This window comes from Bombus affinis, chromosome 14 (assembly GCF_024516045.1).
Source record: "Bombus affinis isolate iyBomAffi1 chromosome 14, iyBomAffi1.2, whole genome shotgun sequence".
Lineage (NCBI taxonomy): Eukaryota > Metazoa > Arthropoda > Insecta > Hymenoptera > Apidae > Bombus > Bombus affinis.
Window position 1 is genome coordinate 6563605 of NC_066357.1, and position 19048 is coordinate 6582652.

Below are 19048 nucleotides of genomic sequence, written 5' to 3' on the forward strand. Positions count from 1 at the left end.
CATTTTGATGTAATTACTTTTCAAGTAAGGAATGGAAGATAATATTATTCTGAGTTGAATCTAAATTATTTCAGGTTTCTTTGTATTAATTTCTATATATCTCTATTAGTTACAACTTTTTCCCCATACAGTGAATGGTTTAAATTAATTTTGTTTTTCTTGCAATCTATTGAATGCTGATGCATATCTAATCAGTCTTTACAAAATTTCTTATAGAATTTCACACAACATAGATTACATAAATTTTAAAGCATGTATGAACTTATACACTAGTTAGCACAGGAAAAGCTCTTCGATTATTTTTGTCTAAACTTTTTTCATATTTTTCATTTTTATTACAAGCAAGGTAGTTAAACACTAGTACAAGATATTTTAGAACATAATTAAACCTTCCTGTAATAGTTACATACAATTCTTTTAAAAAGCTTTTTTTATATGCTCTAATTAGTGAGCTTCAAATTTTTGTACAGTGTAATTTTAAGGGTAATTTATAGATAAATTTAATTCATTCTATTATTCAAGTCAAGTTTTGTTTTTTTACATTCGAAATTTGAAAAAGCAAAATGTAACACAAGAAAGATGTGTTTTTCACAATTGCATTTCTAAAATATCATACGATATATTCATATGTTTAGAACAGTATGCTTATACAGTACATACTATATATATATACATATATATGTATATAAATCATATATATATATATATATATATATAAATCAACAAATTATCTATATATGCTTGAAAATTAATTATATGAATCTGTTAAATAAATTAAATAACTTTAATAAATTAGTTCATTAAATTCTGATCCATCAATATGTACTAAGACTTTATGTGTGAATCTTTTAAAGGTAGCAAAATATGATTTACTTGTTTTTTTGTCATATTTTCTGAAAAATATATTGTAATACCTATGTCTGAATGTACTAAGTTGTTCAATTCCATCAAGTTAGATGCCATATTAGTAGAAGAGAATTATGATGAATTCATATTGTGATTTTTTCTTGTATGTAACAATGCGGTTTGGTATTCTTTGGTAAAACAACAATAATGTTTTACAAAAATTTACTCCAATTATATCATCATCATTATCATTATAATACTATGTATATTTAAAATCACATTGTGTAAAATATATTTGGAAGGAAGTAGTCCGTTGCAATGCTGTTAATGAAATAATATTCATTTCTATTGTCTTATTTCATGCATTTCATCACATTCAATGAATAAGTTTAAGAAATTAAAAATCAATTTTTACCAAACTATATCACTGTAAATTATTACATTTAAATATAGTTTATTTTAGAAACTTCATATACTCAGCTTTTATTAACAAACATAGAAGCTGCATCTTTATCAAAAGCCAATCCACCTAACAGTAAATGAATAATATGTACATTAAGTATTACATGTTATGCATTTTCTTTGAGTATTATCTAATAAATTTATTTAAAAGTAACTATATAAGAATAATTGCAATGCATTTCCATAAGAAATACATACAATTACCTATATTATAATGTTTCGTTCAACAGCCACATGAATTTATTACCAGGTGGATTAACTGGATTTAAGGTATAATTATATTTTCTCCCAAATTAAGTAGAAAACAAAATAACGGAATTATGGTATGCAAAACTTAGAAATAAAACATATGTGTATATGAAACAATTGAGTGTAGTTTAATATAATATCATGATCAAGTATGAATAACTTGGAAATTACAAGAAAAAACTTCATATTCAAAATTTTAAAATAGTTTTCAAAATTCTAATACTGATAATAATAAATTCATGCTTAAAGCAGTAGTAAATCGCAACATTAAAAACGACGCGAACTGCAATTATTTGAACGAAATAAAGATAACATTATAATCACCAATAAACAGCAGTAATATTTGTAGTTATACAAATAAGCTATTCTTAACTATATTGCAAAATGCAATATGTGATAGCACAGATGAAAATTTAAAATATATTTTTTGGGATGTAACACAAGCACTAGATTATTTTATTTTTGATATTGTTAAAACATGTATGAATTTCATACATATGTCATGTTCCTATTGAGCTTCTTGTTTTCTTAATTAGATTCTCAATATCTATGATGATTACCATTATTTTCATCACCATTTTATCAGAAATTGAAGTGCTAAATAACAAAAATTCCTAAAATATTCAAAGGAATGGATTGTGCAAATGTATTTTAGAACGTATTGTAAATGAAATGCCAATTCAAATGAAATAAACTTCGATAAATTAAATATGCAATAATAAAAATATTCACAATCAAGTCTAAAAAAGATAATAGTTGATATAATATTAGATAAGATACATGAAACTGCTAACTAGTAACACATGACTTTTTTTTTAATTGAAATAGGTAAAATCGCTAGAAATACATTAAAGCATAACAGTGACTATATTAATCATATTTCTTCTCTGTCTGACTCCTGCAATCACATCCATGCACACGTAAACATACATTCTCTCTCCGAAGCATTCAGTATACATTAACAGTTATACATATATATCGAGCAGAATGGCTGTATGCCATCATTTGTAAGACTAGCTGAGGCCTGTACTAATGTGGACTGTGCTATCAATAAATTGAGAGCAGAAAAAGTCTTTCAATAAGCATTTTTACTAAAGAAGGATATTTACTACAATAAGATATAAGCACAGTACATGTAAAGGCCTCTATCCTCAATTTCAATATTTTATTTCTTTTTCTTTCCTATGTTTTTTTTTGTCCAGAAGCTTAATTCGTTCATTCAAAATATTCTCCGTGTACGAATTGAGAGTTTTAATTTTGCTGCGAGGCACATATCAAATAATTAATATGTTGATGCACAGATAACGAGAATATTTTAGCGATACGCACGGATGTTACAATATCAAATACATCCTAAATACTTTCATTCGCATCTCCTCGCATACATATCCACGAAGACGAGGGTAGCAATAGGTATTAGCAAAACTATAATAGAATAACAATTGTAATAATGCATGATTCTCATACTAGTGGATAAGGGCAACACGTTTAAATAAAGAATGTATTACGAAAATGAGTAAATCGAAAAATATAGATCATAACTTGCTGAAGATTACGTTATTGATCGGTATGGGAAGGTGGAGCTGTTGAATTGTCAACATTTGCAGCGTGCAAAGGTTCTGCCGGCGGTGTACCGTCATGAGAATTTCCTATATGTGGGGTAGCTGGTGTAGCTGGCTGCGACTGAGACGTTCCACCAGAAGGAGCGTATATTAGCCGATAGCCAGCTGGTAAAAAGAAACCGCCATGTGGTGTGCAACTAAATGTTTGAAAATTTGATAATGTTTGATTATCGTGATACTGGATGTAACCTCCACTTCCCGTTGAACTTGATATCGGTATGGGTGTAACTAATGATCCAGTAGAGGATACTGCATAATTTGTTCCATCTGGTAATATAGGCGTGAACTGATATTGCGTTGAATTTATAATTGTCGGATTATGTGCTGGCTCTAGAGATTCAGTTAGTTCACTTGTATAACTAGTAGGTTGTTGAGTAGACACGTTTTGCATAGTTTCAGAAGGCACTACTGGAATTGGAATAACATAAGCGTGTGGTATTCCAGTTGCCGCCTGTTGTGGTTGTAGTTGCAAAGGAGTTTGCTTCAATTTCTGCATAGCTAATCGTAATGTTTCATCGGTATCTGGATAATTACTTGGAGCTTTTTGTAAAGGAGTTTGGGGCGTTGTGTTAAACATTAAATAGTCTTCTGTACCTGGAAGTCTAGTTTGTCCTGTTAGGAAAAGAATTATGTTATTACAAGGGAAGATGAAATATAATAATTGAAATGGGATGTATAAAATAGTTTTTTAAAGTTACTATTAATTACTAACCTGGCACACTAGTCGTAACAGTATGATAAAGCACTGGATGATGTTGATGGTGATGTTGATGAAGTGCACTTGCTTGCTGTTGCTGTTGAATTAATAGTTGCAATTGATGCTGTTGAAATCGTTCCAATTCTTCTCTGTGTCTTCTTTGCAGGGATTCTAATTCCATAGTTTGCCTATATATATAGAGAAATAAAAGAAGTTAATTTTTAATTATTATAAAATTGTAAGATGAAATTTTTATAGATGTAAACCTACTTTTTTATAAGCAATTGATATTCTTCACTTGGTGTTAATGTCCAAAATCTCTCATCTTTTTCTGCTTGCTATAAATAATATTAATAGTTGGATTAATGGCACATAAATTAATTAAACATATATTTGATAAAAGCTATGTATTTACTTCTACGACAGGAGCATTAATAGGCTGAGTAATTTGCGTAGGTGGAAGAGAACCTTCACGGCTGTGAGTTATTTGTACTGGCGTACCTGTAATTCATGAATATTTAATTTTTGAACATTTCTAAATGTATCTATTTCATTGATCTTTAGAATACTTACCCTGTGTGTCATCTATATGATAAACCTTCGAATCTTCTGTTTGATTTTTTGACATATCGGTATGTTGTTGAATCGGTGTAGCAGCATTACTAGGAGGACCTGCGACCTTGGAAACCACGAATCTTGATATTTTTCTAACAGGTTGTGTTGTACTAACCTTCTATTAAAATTAGTTAGTTATTTTTTGAGAACGCTCGTTGAAAATACCAAAATTTACTATACTTAAATATACTCTATATGTACCTCAGAAACATTTTCTTGAGATTCTACTTGCACTGGAGTGTTCGTATCAGAGCGTGATGTAAAGACACTGGGAGTAACAGTAGCAACAGGTACAGCAGTTACAGGTGGAACAGTAGTCAATAAACTTTGAGTAGACTGTAACGATGGTTGCAGCTGAATAGAACCAACGGACGACGGCGGAACAGAACTGATGGATACAGGCGGTGTTAAAGGTTGTGGAGAAGCTGTTGCTGGAATCGATCCTCTGTGAATTTTTGCTAATTCTTGTTCTAATTCTTGGAGACGAGATCCCGGTCTTTGGATTCGAACTTTTATACTCTCTTTACTCGGACTCATAGTTTCAGACCCTACAGGAGCCCCTCCAGGTGTTGGAGTTGGACTATCGAGAGAGCAATCTACATGCTGAACATAAGAAAATTTTATATTTTCATTTTATTAATTTGAATCTTTCAAGACGAATGTATATAACGTTCTTAACATAAAACCTACAGTTTGAGAAAGCGTAAGTTGTTGAATTGAGCTTTCTTGAGTTAAAACAGAACTTTCCACACTTGTTGGAACATTTGAATCAGCCAAGTTTGTAGCCGACTGTATTGTAGTCTGAGGTGATAGAGGACCCTGCTATTTATCATATTATTAATACAAAATAAAAAAAAATTTAATTCTTTATATTTTTTAAATTACTTACTATGCCATGTGTAGTGGAAATTGGCATGCCAATATTAACAAGTTTCTGTTGCAAAGAATGCATGTAGGCATCATATCCACCTACTATCTGGTGATTATGAGGAGTAGCTGGATAACTTATAGGAGGTGTGCCTACATTAAGCGCTTCGGACGGCTGACTTGTTAATTGAACAAGCTTTTGATGGAGATCTGCTATTGTTTGTGGACCTGTTCCACCCGGAACACTAGTTCCAGTAGTCGTATCTGAGACTTTATCTAGTGAATTCTGTTGACTAAGTTTTCGATGTTGTTGCTGTTGTTGGTGTTGCTGTTGCTGCTGTTGTTGCAATGCTTGATTTTGTGTAAATAATACCGAATCTACAGATTCAACGATCGTATGTTCAGGAGTTATATCATGGCTAGAGCTTTCGTTCTCCGATAATAAAGGATATTCAGAACTTGTACGCCTAATATATAGACAAAATAAATTAATGCATAAACATACCTGTATTAAACATTCGGCAATATTATATATACTATACATACCCAGTTGAATTAGCTTCTTGAACTTCTGTTTCGGATACTTTTCCTAAGAGTTGTTGATCAGGGAGCTTTAAATGAAACTGAGATTGGTCGGAAGGAATGCAACTTTCTACATTTTGAGTTTCTTGTATAACGTGTTGCGGGATAGTTTGTTGCGATTGTGGTTGAATCTGTTGAATATGTCTGATTGATGCAGATTGCTGTATAATATTTTGATTCATAGAAGCAGTCCATTTGCTCTGTTGAAAATTTTGTTGCGCCATTTGTAACTGAGAGTCGATCTGATGTGTTGCATTCAGTTGCATTGTTTGCTGCAGAGGTATTTGAGCTTGATGAGGTTGTTGACTAAATTGAAACGTTTGTGGAATTCCTTGCTGAGTTGTGTTCACTTGATAATTATGCTGTAATTGCGGTTGTATTTGTATTTGACTTGCTTCTGGTTGAATAGGTTGAAAATACTGTTCAGACTGGAGAGTAGATTTATATTCGAGTATTGTAGTTCCTGGGATATTTACAGTTTGGCTTGGTTCGTGGGTAGTTAAACAATGAGGAGTTACAGATTTCGATTTCGGGTTCGAAAGTATATTTGCTAAATTTTGTGCTAAATCTGGAAGCGTTGATGAAACTTCTTTAGTTTTAAGTGTAACTTTAGGAGCAACTTCTACAGTGACAGCTTGATGGGCAGGAACTGAAACAGGTACAGATACATTTGTTGGGATATTCACTGTAGCTTGAGGTGCTGTTTGAAGTTGTTGGATTGGTTCCAAAACAGTCTGTGGTAAAGGAGTGATATTTGGACCATCTGGTTGAGAAATAAATTGTACATGTTGTGTTTGGGGCATCGATAAATTGGGCATGATCATTGTTTGCTTCTTATCGTCCGTCATATTAGCAACTTCCGAAATTTGAGAATCCGTAGACATGTTCGATGTTGTAGAAATATTAGAAATCCTGCGGTTTCTTTCGTCTATAATTGTGGCTGGTTGTAATTGTGGAATATGTCTAGGAAGTATCACATATTGTTGATGTTGTTGCGGTATTTGTTGATGTTGAAATTGTTGCAATGGTCGCTGAGCTTGCATTTGTCCCTGATGCTGATGTTCAGGTTGAATGTGCATTTGCGTTAAATTTTGTTGTATAGGAATTTGTTGTTGCTGTAATAGAATATTGCATGGCATAGATTGATTTTGATATTGTCCTGATATATTGATTCCGCTCGATGCAACTTGAGTTTGTGGATCTTTTTGTGGCATGGCTACGTTTTGAGATACAACTTGTATCTGTTGAGGCGATTGATGCGTTATTGCTGATCCTGGAACCATTACATTTTGTTGACTAGATTGCACAGCACTAACATTCTGTTGCATTTGTGATATGGGTAGGATTGCTTGCCCTTGTACAGTACTTTGAAGAGCAATTGATTGTTGTACCGGTTGTTGAATTGTTTGAACAGTGTCTACTTGTTCTGCGATACATTGAGGATTTTGCGCAACGACTTCGATATTAGATTTTTCAGGAATCACAGCTTGTGCTTCTAAAACATTCGCTTCTAGATCATCGTGTTTTACTTGTCCCTCATCATTCGTATTTGATTGCGATAATGAACTAGGCTGAGCTGTTAATACGTTAGATTTATCTGTATTTTCTACAGAAGTAGATCCTTCTTCTTCATTTGTAACAATCTTCTGTTCAACTACAGGGCTAACTAAAAAACGAGAAATTTTTCGTGCTGGAGGTGGCGCAGTTAATGTAGCTACTTCTGCAGTTATGGGATCAAAGTGTGTCTCTTTATTCATTTCTTTCTCTTGTTCCATTGCATCTTGAACGACGGATTCTTTAGATTTTTCATTTATTTGATTTACAGTCGAATCGGTTATTTGACTTTGGATATACGTTGATTTAGCTGTTTCATCTTTAAGTATACTTTGCGCGTCTAACACTGTGTCTGCTGTTGCAGAAACTATGGTTTCCTGAGTTGGATCAGTGGGATCGCTTGGTAAATTAGTCGGTGTTAATGTATCCGTATTTTGTGTAGAGGTTGATGATCTTCTAGATGCTTCAGCTGATGTGTTTTCAGGACCCATTTGGCTATCAGGCGTTTGCACATTTTGTTGCTTATCCATGGAGGTGGAGCCCGTAATGTGAGAAAGAATTTGGTCAATCGGTAATAATTTCGTAGGTGTAGAAGTATTGGAAGTTTCGTCTCTCTGGAATCATACAAAAAATAATTATCTAGCTATCAAAGTTTACCTTTTACCAATAAAATAATTACAATGCACGTAAACAAAACCAAATAGCGGCATAAATGAAATAATTATTGCAAAATACAGTTATATAAGTCAGTTACATTACTAAGTATATTTAAAATAAATTTAAAAAGGGAAACACAAATAGGTATTTTTAATAATGAATGCATATCTTACAATGCTATTATGTTACAAAGAAATCTATTTAAATAAGTACGATTTCATTCATTTCTAAAGAATGTTGTATGAATGTTGTTTATTATTTCATATATATATAGGATTCTCTTATATATAAATGTATTGTAATATACTGCTAATGGAAATTATAATCTTCATAAGAGTGAATTTTCCTGAAAAATTTTCAAGTAAAAAATTAAATGTAATATATAATTAAGAATAAATATATAAAAATTAAAGTATAAAGTACGCCCTGGCCATAGTCTAACCGTTATGTTATACGAATTACCTATGGGAGGAATTTAATATGCAGGAAATGTCGTCATATAATATTGCTGTACTTCAAAAGATACACAAATGTCCGAACACAATGTATCATGAATCAAAAAGGATGCACAAACGTCCACGATTATACGATGAAATATAGGAAACAGGATAAGGTATAGAGGGGACGATGAACTCACCGAACGGTGTCTACGATGGATTTTGTACGACGATCGGTGGCTGCTTTGACGAGTTAGCGAGCCATGTCTCACCTGCTGCGTCCAAAACGATACACACCAATTATACCTTGGAGGTACACCCTTGTGTTTTTTTTATGGGATCACGAGATATACATCTCGAGCATAACCACAACGTTATTTTAATATGAAATATATAAGAAACATGGTTCTATTATTTCAAGAAAAGAACTTACAACAAGCAAAATAGTCCTATGATATGCATTATGGACTTTTGTGTATCAGGTTCTTAAGTAATAATACTAATGACAATGATCTTTGTTGAAAACTTCTATTTCAAAATTTATTTCTATTTGTTTCTCTGATAAAAAAAAACAGAAAAAAAGAAAAAAAAGAAAACGAATTTCCTTTATAGATAAATTGTATAAATTTCATTATATTCGTAGTATATTAACATCTATAAAACAAATTGAAAAAATGGAAAGAAAACCATTACCTTAGCTGTATCAAGACTGTGGTCACGATCTCTAGGTCGGCGACTCGTAACTGGACTACCACCGGCAGATTGATCTGGTGGACCATGTGCTACTAAAGGTAAAGCCCGTGTAGGATCTAAACGTAATTGTTTGACGATGTCTTCTATCAATTCAACGAACGTTTCACATTGAGATTGTGGCAATAAATTTTCAGCAACCTGAAGAAAATAATAATAGAATAATAATAAAAATTTTGAAGATAAAAATATTAACATATAAAATTCTATCATTTACTTACCAGGTTATTAGCAATGTCAGTAGGTACCATATCATCTCTATCAAATTTAAATGTCACAGTTTTTTGTTTGCTGGTATCTAACTGACATTCAACAATCATTGATTGTCCCTCATTACTACTTACAGACAAAACTGTTAATTTGATACCAGGCTTCTTACGTTTCGTACCGGATCTTTTTACTCTAGATCTTTCGGACGAAGTGACATTCTCTGCACTTTCTTGATTTATTCTATATAAACAAAATATTGGTCAGCTTCTTAAACAATATTTATTTAAAGAATCGTTGAAATTTTATATATTTACCCTTCATTTGGCATTGCTGCTTGAGATGTGCTTATGTTAGACACGTTAGAGACATTTCCTTGATCCTGAATAGTAGGTGGTACGTCCGTTGGCAAAGATTGCACAGAATCCATTGTATCTTGTTTAGATAAAGATGATCTTTCTGTGTTAGAACATAGCTGTTCTGTGTTTGAAATGAAATGCTGTTGTTGCTGAGACACTGTTGTTGATGGCACAGAAATCCCAGATGATATGGGTACAGAAGTAGGGATACTAGAACTTTGCGAATATTTCATTTGAACTAAGACATTTTGTTGAGGCTGAGATTGATGTCCACTGTTCGAAATAAGAGTAGGTGCACTTTGCATATTTGGAATTGTTGATGTTATTGTATTTTGTATATGAGTCGCTGATGACGTACTCTGAAGATTTAGACCAGTTGGTACAGATGCTTGCACTTGTCCTGGCTGTGGTTGCATGTAAGGCTGTGAAGTTGGAGGTGCTGTATTTTGAGGGATACTTGGATGAGAATAAATTTGGGCTGTAGGCTGATTGGATGATAAAATCTCGACATGGCCGGAGGAACTTGAGCTGGCATATGAATGATACACTTGTTGAGATATATTTTGCTGATATAGGGGTTGCGTACTGTATCCTGAAGTTCCTGCCGTATTCTGCTGATAGTACTGCTGATTTTGAACATGCTGTATTTGTGGTTGAGAATATTGCACTTGTGGAGGTTGCGATATTTGCTGATGCATATGTTGGGGTTGTGATAAAATTTGTATCTGTGGTTGTTGCATTTGATGACCCATCTGTTGCGGCACATTCATTTGATTCAGTTGTATGTACTGTTGTTGCTGATGCAAATGTTGCTGTTGTTGTATTTGTTGAGATACTTGAGGAAATTGTGGTTGAGTCTGTACAGTCTGAGGGGTAGAGCATTGTGAAGAAGTAGCAGTTAAATTTTGTGAAACATGCTGAGGAAATTGTTGTTGCTGTTGTTGCTGCTGTTGATATTGTTGTTGTAACTGTTGCTGATATTGTTGTTGTTGGTACTGCACTTGCTGTTGTGAAACCTGAGTCACTTGTTGCATTTGTTGTGCTTGCTGTGGCTGAACAACAGACGTTTGTTGCTGCATTAATGGTTGCTGTTGAACCAATTGAACTTGTTGTGGTTGTAAATTGTGTTGCTGAGGTTGTTGTGCAGCAGTTTGCATTTGTTGTTGTTGTTGCAACGGTATTTGATTCTGTTGTAACTGCATTTGTACTTGACCTTGCATTTGGATGCTCATATTTGATTGCATCTGTTGTTGTTGCTGTTGCAATTGCATTTGTTGAAGTAATAATTGTTGTTGTAACAAATTTTCATTGGTTGTATTAGCACTATCTGCTTCTCGATCTAAACGTTCCTTTTCTTCTTTGGCTTTACGTTCTTCTCTCTCTCGTAACAAAGTGCTGATTTGCGATTTTAACATTTTTGCTACAGCCTTGACATCTTCCTCAAGTATAAGGCTAGATTTAGCCATTTCTGAGGCTACTTCTTCTGCATTATCAGTTTGAATGTCAAAATCAAACTGTATTGCCTCGTTCTCTTTATGTTTGTTAGTACGTTTCTTGGGATCTAATACTCGAAGTCGGAATTCAACACGTGATAATTCCGCATCTGCTACGGCTGAATCTCTTGAAACCATTTCTAATTTTAAGCCAACATCGTCCGCAAAAAATTCGTGATTTAAAAGATCTTTAACTAAAGGCCGTTCTTCTTTCTTTAATCGAATGCACATTTCTATAATCTCACGTACTTCTGGATTTTCCACTTTATCGTAACTTTGCGGTTTTACACCCTGCGTATAATACAAATATTATTTAATATGTTGTTTGACACGTTGAATAAAAATGAATACTATATAAATAATAAAAAGTTCATTAAATAATTTACCGATACTACGCGTTTATATATTTGTGCCGGTCCAGTACATTCTGAATATGGATATTCACTAGTAGCCATTTCAAGCATACACATTCCAAACGCATAAACGTCAACGGATTCATCGTAATGTTCTTCATACATTTCTGGTGCCATAAATTCAGGTGTTCCGATAACGCTTTTTGCAAAACTCCTGTTTTTAAGAGTAGCAAGTCCCAAATCGCCAATTTTTACACTTCCTGTGGTACCAGTAATAAAGATATTGTCACATTTTAAATCACGATGAATAATCGGTGGTGACCTCGAATGCAAGAAACTAAGGCCTTTCAAAATTTGTCGACACCAAGATTTTACGACTTTTGGATTAATTTTTTTAAATCGTCTTAGATACCTATATGGAATTACATAATAATTTAGAATTATAATTATAATATTAGGAATTTTTAAAATTTTTCATGAGTTTAAAAACGTACGTTTTCAAGGTTCCTGAAGTCATAAGTTCAGTGACTAGCACAATATATTTTCTACGTGTAAGTGTAACTTCCCAATAGTCATAAAACCTGACAATATTTGGGTGTTGTAAACCTTTCAACATTTCTGCTTCCTCTCGAAATCTTAATCTTTCCGTCTTATTTAATTTTTTTTCCTAAAAGAAAAGTTATAATTATATACAAATCTGTTTAAAAGTAATACAAACATTCAATCACATTTTTCCGACCTGCAATTCACACCAAGCAACGGCTACACCAGTTTGAGTATCCAGACCTCTATATACAGTCTTAAAGCTGCCTCTACCAATTTCTTCTTCAAATTTTAAAAATCTACCATCTGGTGATATACCTATAGCCTTTTCTTCATCATCATCATCTTCAACAGTTTGCACTTTAACTTTCATCAATAAATTTCGTACTTCCTCCATAGCCATTGTTTTCTGTGTTAATTTTTCATCTGCTTTAAAATTTTCATCAAGTAAAGGACCAATAAATCCTTCCACTGCTTCTTCTTGCACGACTTCCTTTTCTTTTTCTTCTTTTACCATCTTGGTTTCGTCTTGGGTGTTCGTATCCTTGACATTCTTCAACTCAGTATCTAATGGTGGTACTTTACCTAATTTACTCAGAGATTCATGAAGCGCTTGAGTAGCAACAATATCACTGATACTGGTGCCATTATCATCTTCATCATATATCGTCACTTCTTCTTCTACTTCTCTTTGCGCATCTATATCCTTAATCTCAGTTTCCACAATTTCTTCTGACACTTTTGATGTTACAAATCTTGAGCTTTTCACCATTTCTTCACTTTGTTGCGTGTCATTTTTATCATCTATCACTTTTTTCTCAGAATTTTTAGCTAAGTCTTCATTCTCTGCAATATTAGTAGATTTCGGCTCTTCGTTAGACGTTTTCCGTTTGGTTTTTTCGTTATTTTTATTAGTTGCTGAACTCATAGATGTTTCTGTAGACGAACTTGTATTTATGTTTTTTTCCATATTTATTCCTTTTAAATTTTTGCTATTGTGTTGCTCAATCATCTTTTCTGCAACATATTTGTTTCTAGATTTTATATTGCTGGATTTCGTACTTGTGGAAGAAGTAGAAATTACTTTTTGCTTATTCTGCGCACTTATTTCTTCGTCGATACTATTTGCCGATATTTTTCTTATAATATTCGAAGTTTTAGAACATTCGAAACATTCTAATGTAGATGTCTTTTCTTCGTTGGAATCTAGTGATCCTTTTTTGTCTGATGGCTTCCGTGAGGAATCAGCACCTTCTTTACCAATATTGTATTCCACACTCGTTTCATCTTCGTCCGATTTTTTTGATTTCAATCGACTAAGTGGTGTTGAAGGTGTGGAACTGGATCCTGTACATAAAAGCGAACTTCGTAGTAAAATCTGTAAAACGTTCTGTATACAAAAATTGTTGCTGAATACAAGTATAAAATACCTGGCACATTGAACACATTTTCTGTTGCTGTAATAGCTTCCTCTGCATCGCTAAAACTGCGATCATTTTCATGATCTAAAGATGGTGAATTGAGATTCCGAGATGATGATTTTTCACAAATTCGTAACGCAGATAAAACTTTCTTTTTAGAAGAAGGTGAACTACTGGCGACTCCGTTGCTTGTTATCGATAATGAATCCGTATGATCAGCCCTTTGTGTCCGCACTTGTTTTTTGCAAATTGGTGTAGAGGAACGGCTTAAATTTGATGTCTAAGAAAATAGGTAAAAACATACAATTTATACTTATATGAAAATATTACTTACATATAAAATATCTTTTGTTTTCTAACATACTTTTCTATCTCCAGAACTATGAGCACTAGTGCCAGCTTGTGAGACAATAGATAATTTTCTTTGGCGTTTGTGATTATGTGTGTGATTATGGATTCTTTGAGTGGTTACGACTGAGCAAGGACCTACTCCTTCTTGAGAGGCTAAGTGGCCCACTGCCAGGCTAATCCCACTCTGATTACCGCCACCTCCACTGGCCACCAGCTTTGGACATAAACTTGACAGGCCACTTCCCCCTGAAGATTGTTGTCTATTTGTCTCATACCTAAAACATCATTAAATATAAAACATAATTATTACACCATATTTCCTTTTCTTTTTGTTAAATTCTTCTTTTAAATATTATTTTCTTTGTTAAAAAAAGACAAAGTTTAAATTTTACGTTTAAAGTATGTAGAAAGCCTTTATTTTGTAATACAAAATATAAATACAAACTATAGCAGAAAGTATGATTACACCAAATTAAAGTCATATTTGTCATCATGAAATGTTTCATGTATTACATTGCGTTTTATGAATATGATAAAAATTGGAAAATGTTACACACACACATATATTTTGCAATCAAATACCTTTTATTATGTAACTATGAAGAATAGTAAATCTAAATTAAGAAATTAATGTTTAGCCTCATCTGTACTAAATGTACTCGTACATACACACCAACTATGAAATCGTTATATTATGTAATATTGAAATGCTATGAATAATGGTTTGAAGTACTACTTAATCTTAAAGGAGGCAAAAGTATGAAAAATGCTTGAAAAATAAATTTAAGATATACACAAATCTATAATAATGATAAAAATCCAAAACATAAAAAGCTAAATCAATAGTTGTTGATAAATTATTATTTTTTCTTGAACATTTAAATGATAATAAATAATAATTGAATAGTTCTATGTTGCAGTATGACAATAATGTAAATCATATAATTACTAACCTTTGAGTACTTATAAAATTTCATACTTGAAGTTCAGGGTCAGTAATTCTGAAAATATATTGGGATTTATACTTTTCCTGATGAAATTTTCTAATTTCATGTGGAAAAAATTTCTTGATTAGATTTTATAGTACTTCAGCATTCACTAATTTTCCAATTAATTTTAGCACACAAAATGTTTTAATTAATATATTTTTCTAAAGTAATGTTTCTTAAAGATTGTAATAATTTCAATATGTACATGTACAGTACAGATGAGATATACAAAAGATTCCTGTGCATGTATAGTTTTAATATTTAATATATTATTATAGTTTGTTATATTCAATAATTCAAAAATTCAAAGTTAGAGGTACACAAACACTCTGTTCCTTAGAGACATGTTTCAGATTATGTATTGTAATAGAATAATTATTTAGAAAACGGAATCTGTAAAATAATATATTAAAGAACAATCTTTATAAAGTGCATTCCAAATTAAACATATACATATATATTGAACATGTATAGTTAAATGAAAAGCAAAGAATGTATTACAGCAAAGAAATTAAATGACAGAAGATAAAAAATGACAATGTAAGAAGCATGATTTTGATACAGACATCATTATACCTGTCCTGCCTGCTGTGGCCAGATGAGAGGAATCCACGCACTGTATTGCCTATAGCTGCTCTCTTTTTAATTTCTTTCTTCCGTTCTCTGTACCCACCAGATCCAGTCTCCACTTGATCTTGACGACTATTTCTATCTGCCTGTAATCAATACACTAGTATTATAATCCTCAATGTAATAATAAGTGTGCACAGAGATATTAACAATGTTCAGTAATAAATTTGCGAAATTAACAACATGTATATAAAAAGATAAAATATAAATCTAAAACTAATTTATGAGAAGTTTACCTTAATACTTAAAAGCTTTATATTCAAATTAGTACTTGTGCTTGTTGGAACTGGACTTAGATCACACCTTACTCTTCTGTGTGATTTCTCAACAATTGGTGGATCTTCCTCTAATTCCAATTGACTTCCAATTGTAAAAGAACGACTCTGTGTTAACAAAATATCTTCCGTATTATGTTCCCGACTAGTGCCAACCGAACTCACTGCCTTGTTTTCATTGCAGCATCTCGGCATTGCACATAACCAACGTATGAAAGAATTCACTTTATAAAAATCCTTGTCTTCTATTTTATATATATGTACATATATATTTATATATATATATATATAAATTTTTATATATATATATATTTTCTCTCTCAGTTTGATTTAGATAAAGATTTTTAGAAAAACAGTATCTTTAATTAACTTTATCTTTCAAATTATAAAATACTGGATGCATTTATGTAAGTGCACAGAGTATGTGGTTCTTATATACATCACAGATCTTTTCCTCCTTTCTTTACCAAATATACTCTGTTACTTCAATTTCTTAATAAATATTTAATACCAAAGAAGTTAAATGATTCTGAAAACAGAAAAAATATTGATATTAATAATAGTAATTAATAATAATAAAATATTAATGACAAAAATTTCATAAATAAATGAAGAATTTATTTTGTTTATAATAATATCTTTACTGTGATAATATCTTTATTATAATTTCTATTTTTTATAAAATGAGACAAATTTTTTAATTTTGAAGTTCTGATTGAATATTATATGAATATTTAATTTATCTTTTAACTTATCTTTCATTTTTAATTCAACATAAGTTTTCAAAATAGATTGATGATTTTAAAGTATATTTTGATTTAATATTATATATATTAAAAAATAATTCATTATTTCAAGCAAGCTATACATTTACTTTGTTTATAAGTTATAAATATTGTTTATTATTAATGGTTTGAAGGTTGTGAGTAAAAAAATAATTTAAAATTAATATTTCTCATATATAACAAACATCTTTTTTACATCATTCTATTTAAATATTTTATATGACATACTTTAAATATTAATAAATATGTATGCTTAATTCATTATGTTTATCATTACAATTTTATTGTAATTTTAAATAATATTAATAATTTACGGGTGTTTGCATTAAATGCGAATTAATAATTTTATTAAAATAATTTTATATTATATATGTACATCATACCATATGTTAAATGCACAAATAATTTACAAATTATTCGAGTAACGAATATGCAAAAAACTACAAGCGAAGTAAATTGTTTATTTAAAAAAGGAATGAAAAACAAAATTAGAACTACATAAAAGAAAATTTTGTGATAGAAATAGAATTCTATCAATAAAGCTTGAATTAATCTATTTTACAGAGGGCAGAATTGCATGTATGTATTAGTCCTTCTGGTTTCACTATAATCCCTACTTTGCAAACAGTTTTATATACCAGACGGATTATATAAATTTAACAACATCAATAGTCTAATGTTGATCATGTCGACTGCCAATAAATGTGAGGACAGCCGATCTCAGAATTAGTGCTTTAGATATACTAAATATATCGTCTAGACAATATTTCGTTATTTATTAATAAATCGAACACTTATGTATTTATTATTACTTATGGATTTCGTAAACTTGTTCAACGAAATAACTGCGAGAAGTATTAATAAGTTGAAATAAAGAGATTGAACGTGAACAGGTGGGGAATAAAATTTACTTCGTTAAATATCGCAGTATGTTGTCAAGCATCGTGGAACAGTCACTTGAAAAATGTTGACAGTATATAGCAAGTAGCAGGTCTTACGTATATACTGTGATATACGTATCTCACGGACACACCGTTACAATGCATGCCGAACACATGCGTATTAAGGGGTGAAGAGGAAGTACTACACACGTATACCGCAAATCAAATAAATGCACACATTCGTACGCGCGCATATAGTCAAGACCACCAAAGAGATAATGTGACATCTATCCCAAAAATATCGCGTCAGTGCATATTTTACACATTGTCTGGCGGCGAATAGCTTCGAGACCTATGAATAAATTCGAATCTTTTCATTCTCTATGAACGTCACCAATTTATCCATGATTTTTGTCTGATAAAATACATGGGGAAGACAAGCAAGTATACTTGTCATGCGGAGATGCGTGAACAACAATATCTACTTAAAATCAGCGATTTCGTACGGATATATAAGATATTTGTTCAGTTATATGGTTGTTTCATTACCTCTGATATCGACCTGATCATATTAGCTTCGCGACGCACTGACAAACAGCACTCGTAACTTCTTAGTCAGCCGGTACTCACATTTGTGATGCAGAAAATCGTCCGACTACACCCAAATAACCACCATTTTTTTTCACTGAGTAATGCGCACTCTCGCGGTGCTATGCGTCAACAATGATCAAGTTATAAATTTATGCCGCGTACACACCAATCACGTTTATGTTATCATATAACACCGAATGATCATTGAGAATTGTTTTTGTAGGTTTTATTTTCTTGATAACCATTCTCCTACCTACGATTCAGTGTTTTATTCAATAATTTATTCTACGTATGTAACACTAATCATTGAAAATTTGTTTTTATAGGTTTAATTCTTTTTAATAACGTTTACTTACGATTGAATGTTTTATTAATTAATTTTGTATATATTTATTTGTTCCTGTAAAACTTTTTAAGTAATTAAAACAAACTTATAATAGACTTATTTCGTATATTATAAACTTTTTTATCACTTTAAATGTTTGTATAATATACATATATTATATATAAATCCATTTACATACTTAAAATGTTTTACACAATAAAAGCGTCACATAAAAGAACTAAAATAACTAAAGAATTAAGTATAATTTACGTACAGGAAAATACGTATCTAATTAGTGTAGGAATTGCGTGATGCACACATGCAGTAAAGTACACTACGACTGTATATATGATATCTAAAACGAATCCTCCACAGATGGCAAAATTGTTTCAATTCAGACTTCTATGAAATTTGTATGACATAAAGACACGTTAAAATTGATAAAAACATTTTCGTCGAGCATCGAGCAACTTTTATTTTTTCACACGCATTAATCTCGATACGAGA

At 31.6% G+C, this 19048-nt stretch overlaps 1 protein-coding gene and 1 long non-coding RNA gene across 11 annotated transcripts; one reads left to right on the plus strand and one right to left on the minus strand.

The window, feature by feature from the left end:
* Nucleotides 1-1664: 1664 nt before the first annotated feature.
* LOC126924354 (mucin-17-like) lies at nt 1665-19045 on the minus strand. Of its 10 annotated transcripts, none has more exons than XM_050738728.1 (22): nt 18816-19045; nt 18175-18469; nt 15921-16067; nt 15631-15770; nt 14079-14340; nt 13724-13994; nt 12490-13640; nt 12245-12417; nt 11784-12162; nt 9863-11688; nt 9560-9788; nt 9282-9479; nt 8789-8863; nt 5905-8108; nt 5381-5825; nt 5182-5313; nt 4693-5094; nt 4450-4609; nt 4292-4377; nt 4147-4214; nt 3892-4064; nt 1665-3791 (listed from the first exon to the last, which is right to left on the minus strand). In XM_050738728.1, the coding sequence occupies exons 2-22, from the start codon at nt 18193-18195 to the stop codon at nt 3115-3117; spliced, it is 9219 nt and encodes a 3072-aa protein (XP_050594685.1). In that variant the 5' UTR covers nt 18196-18469; nt 18816-19045; the 3' UTR covers nt 1665-3114. The 10 variants fall into 10 exon arrangements, with proteins under 10 accessions (XP_050594685.1, XP_050594681.1, XP_050594680.1 ...); XM_050738724.1 differs by having other exon boundaries at nt 8789-8860; nt 15921-16488; XM_050738723.1 differs by having other exon boundaries at nt 5182-5310; nt 15921-16488.
* On the plus strand, nt 13874-15607 carry LOC126924368 (uncharacterized). Its single transcript, XR_007713493.1, has 2 exons — nt 13874-14006; nt 14093-15607. It is a non-coding gene; the product is annotated as an uncharacterized LOC126924368 (long non-coding RNA).
* Nucleotides 19046-19048: the final 3 nt, after the last annotated feature.

Coding starts and splice junctions, on each gene's coding strand:
- LOC126924354 (XM_050738722.1), bottom strand. CDS start 16,154: ATGCCGAGATGCTGCAATGAAAACAAGGCAGTGAGTTCGGTTGGCACT. Junction 5,314..5,380: donor TTTCCACTACACATGGCATA/GTAAGTAATTTA, acceptor TATGATAAATAG/CAGGGTCCTCTATCACCTCA. Junction 4,065..4,146: donor TATCAATTGCTTATAAAAAA/GTAGGTTTACAT, acceptor CTATATATATAG/GCAAACTATGGAATTAGAAT.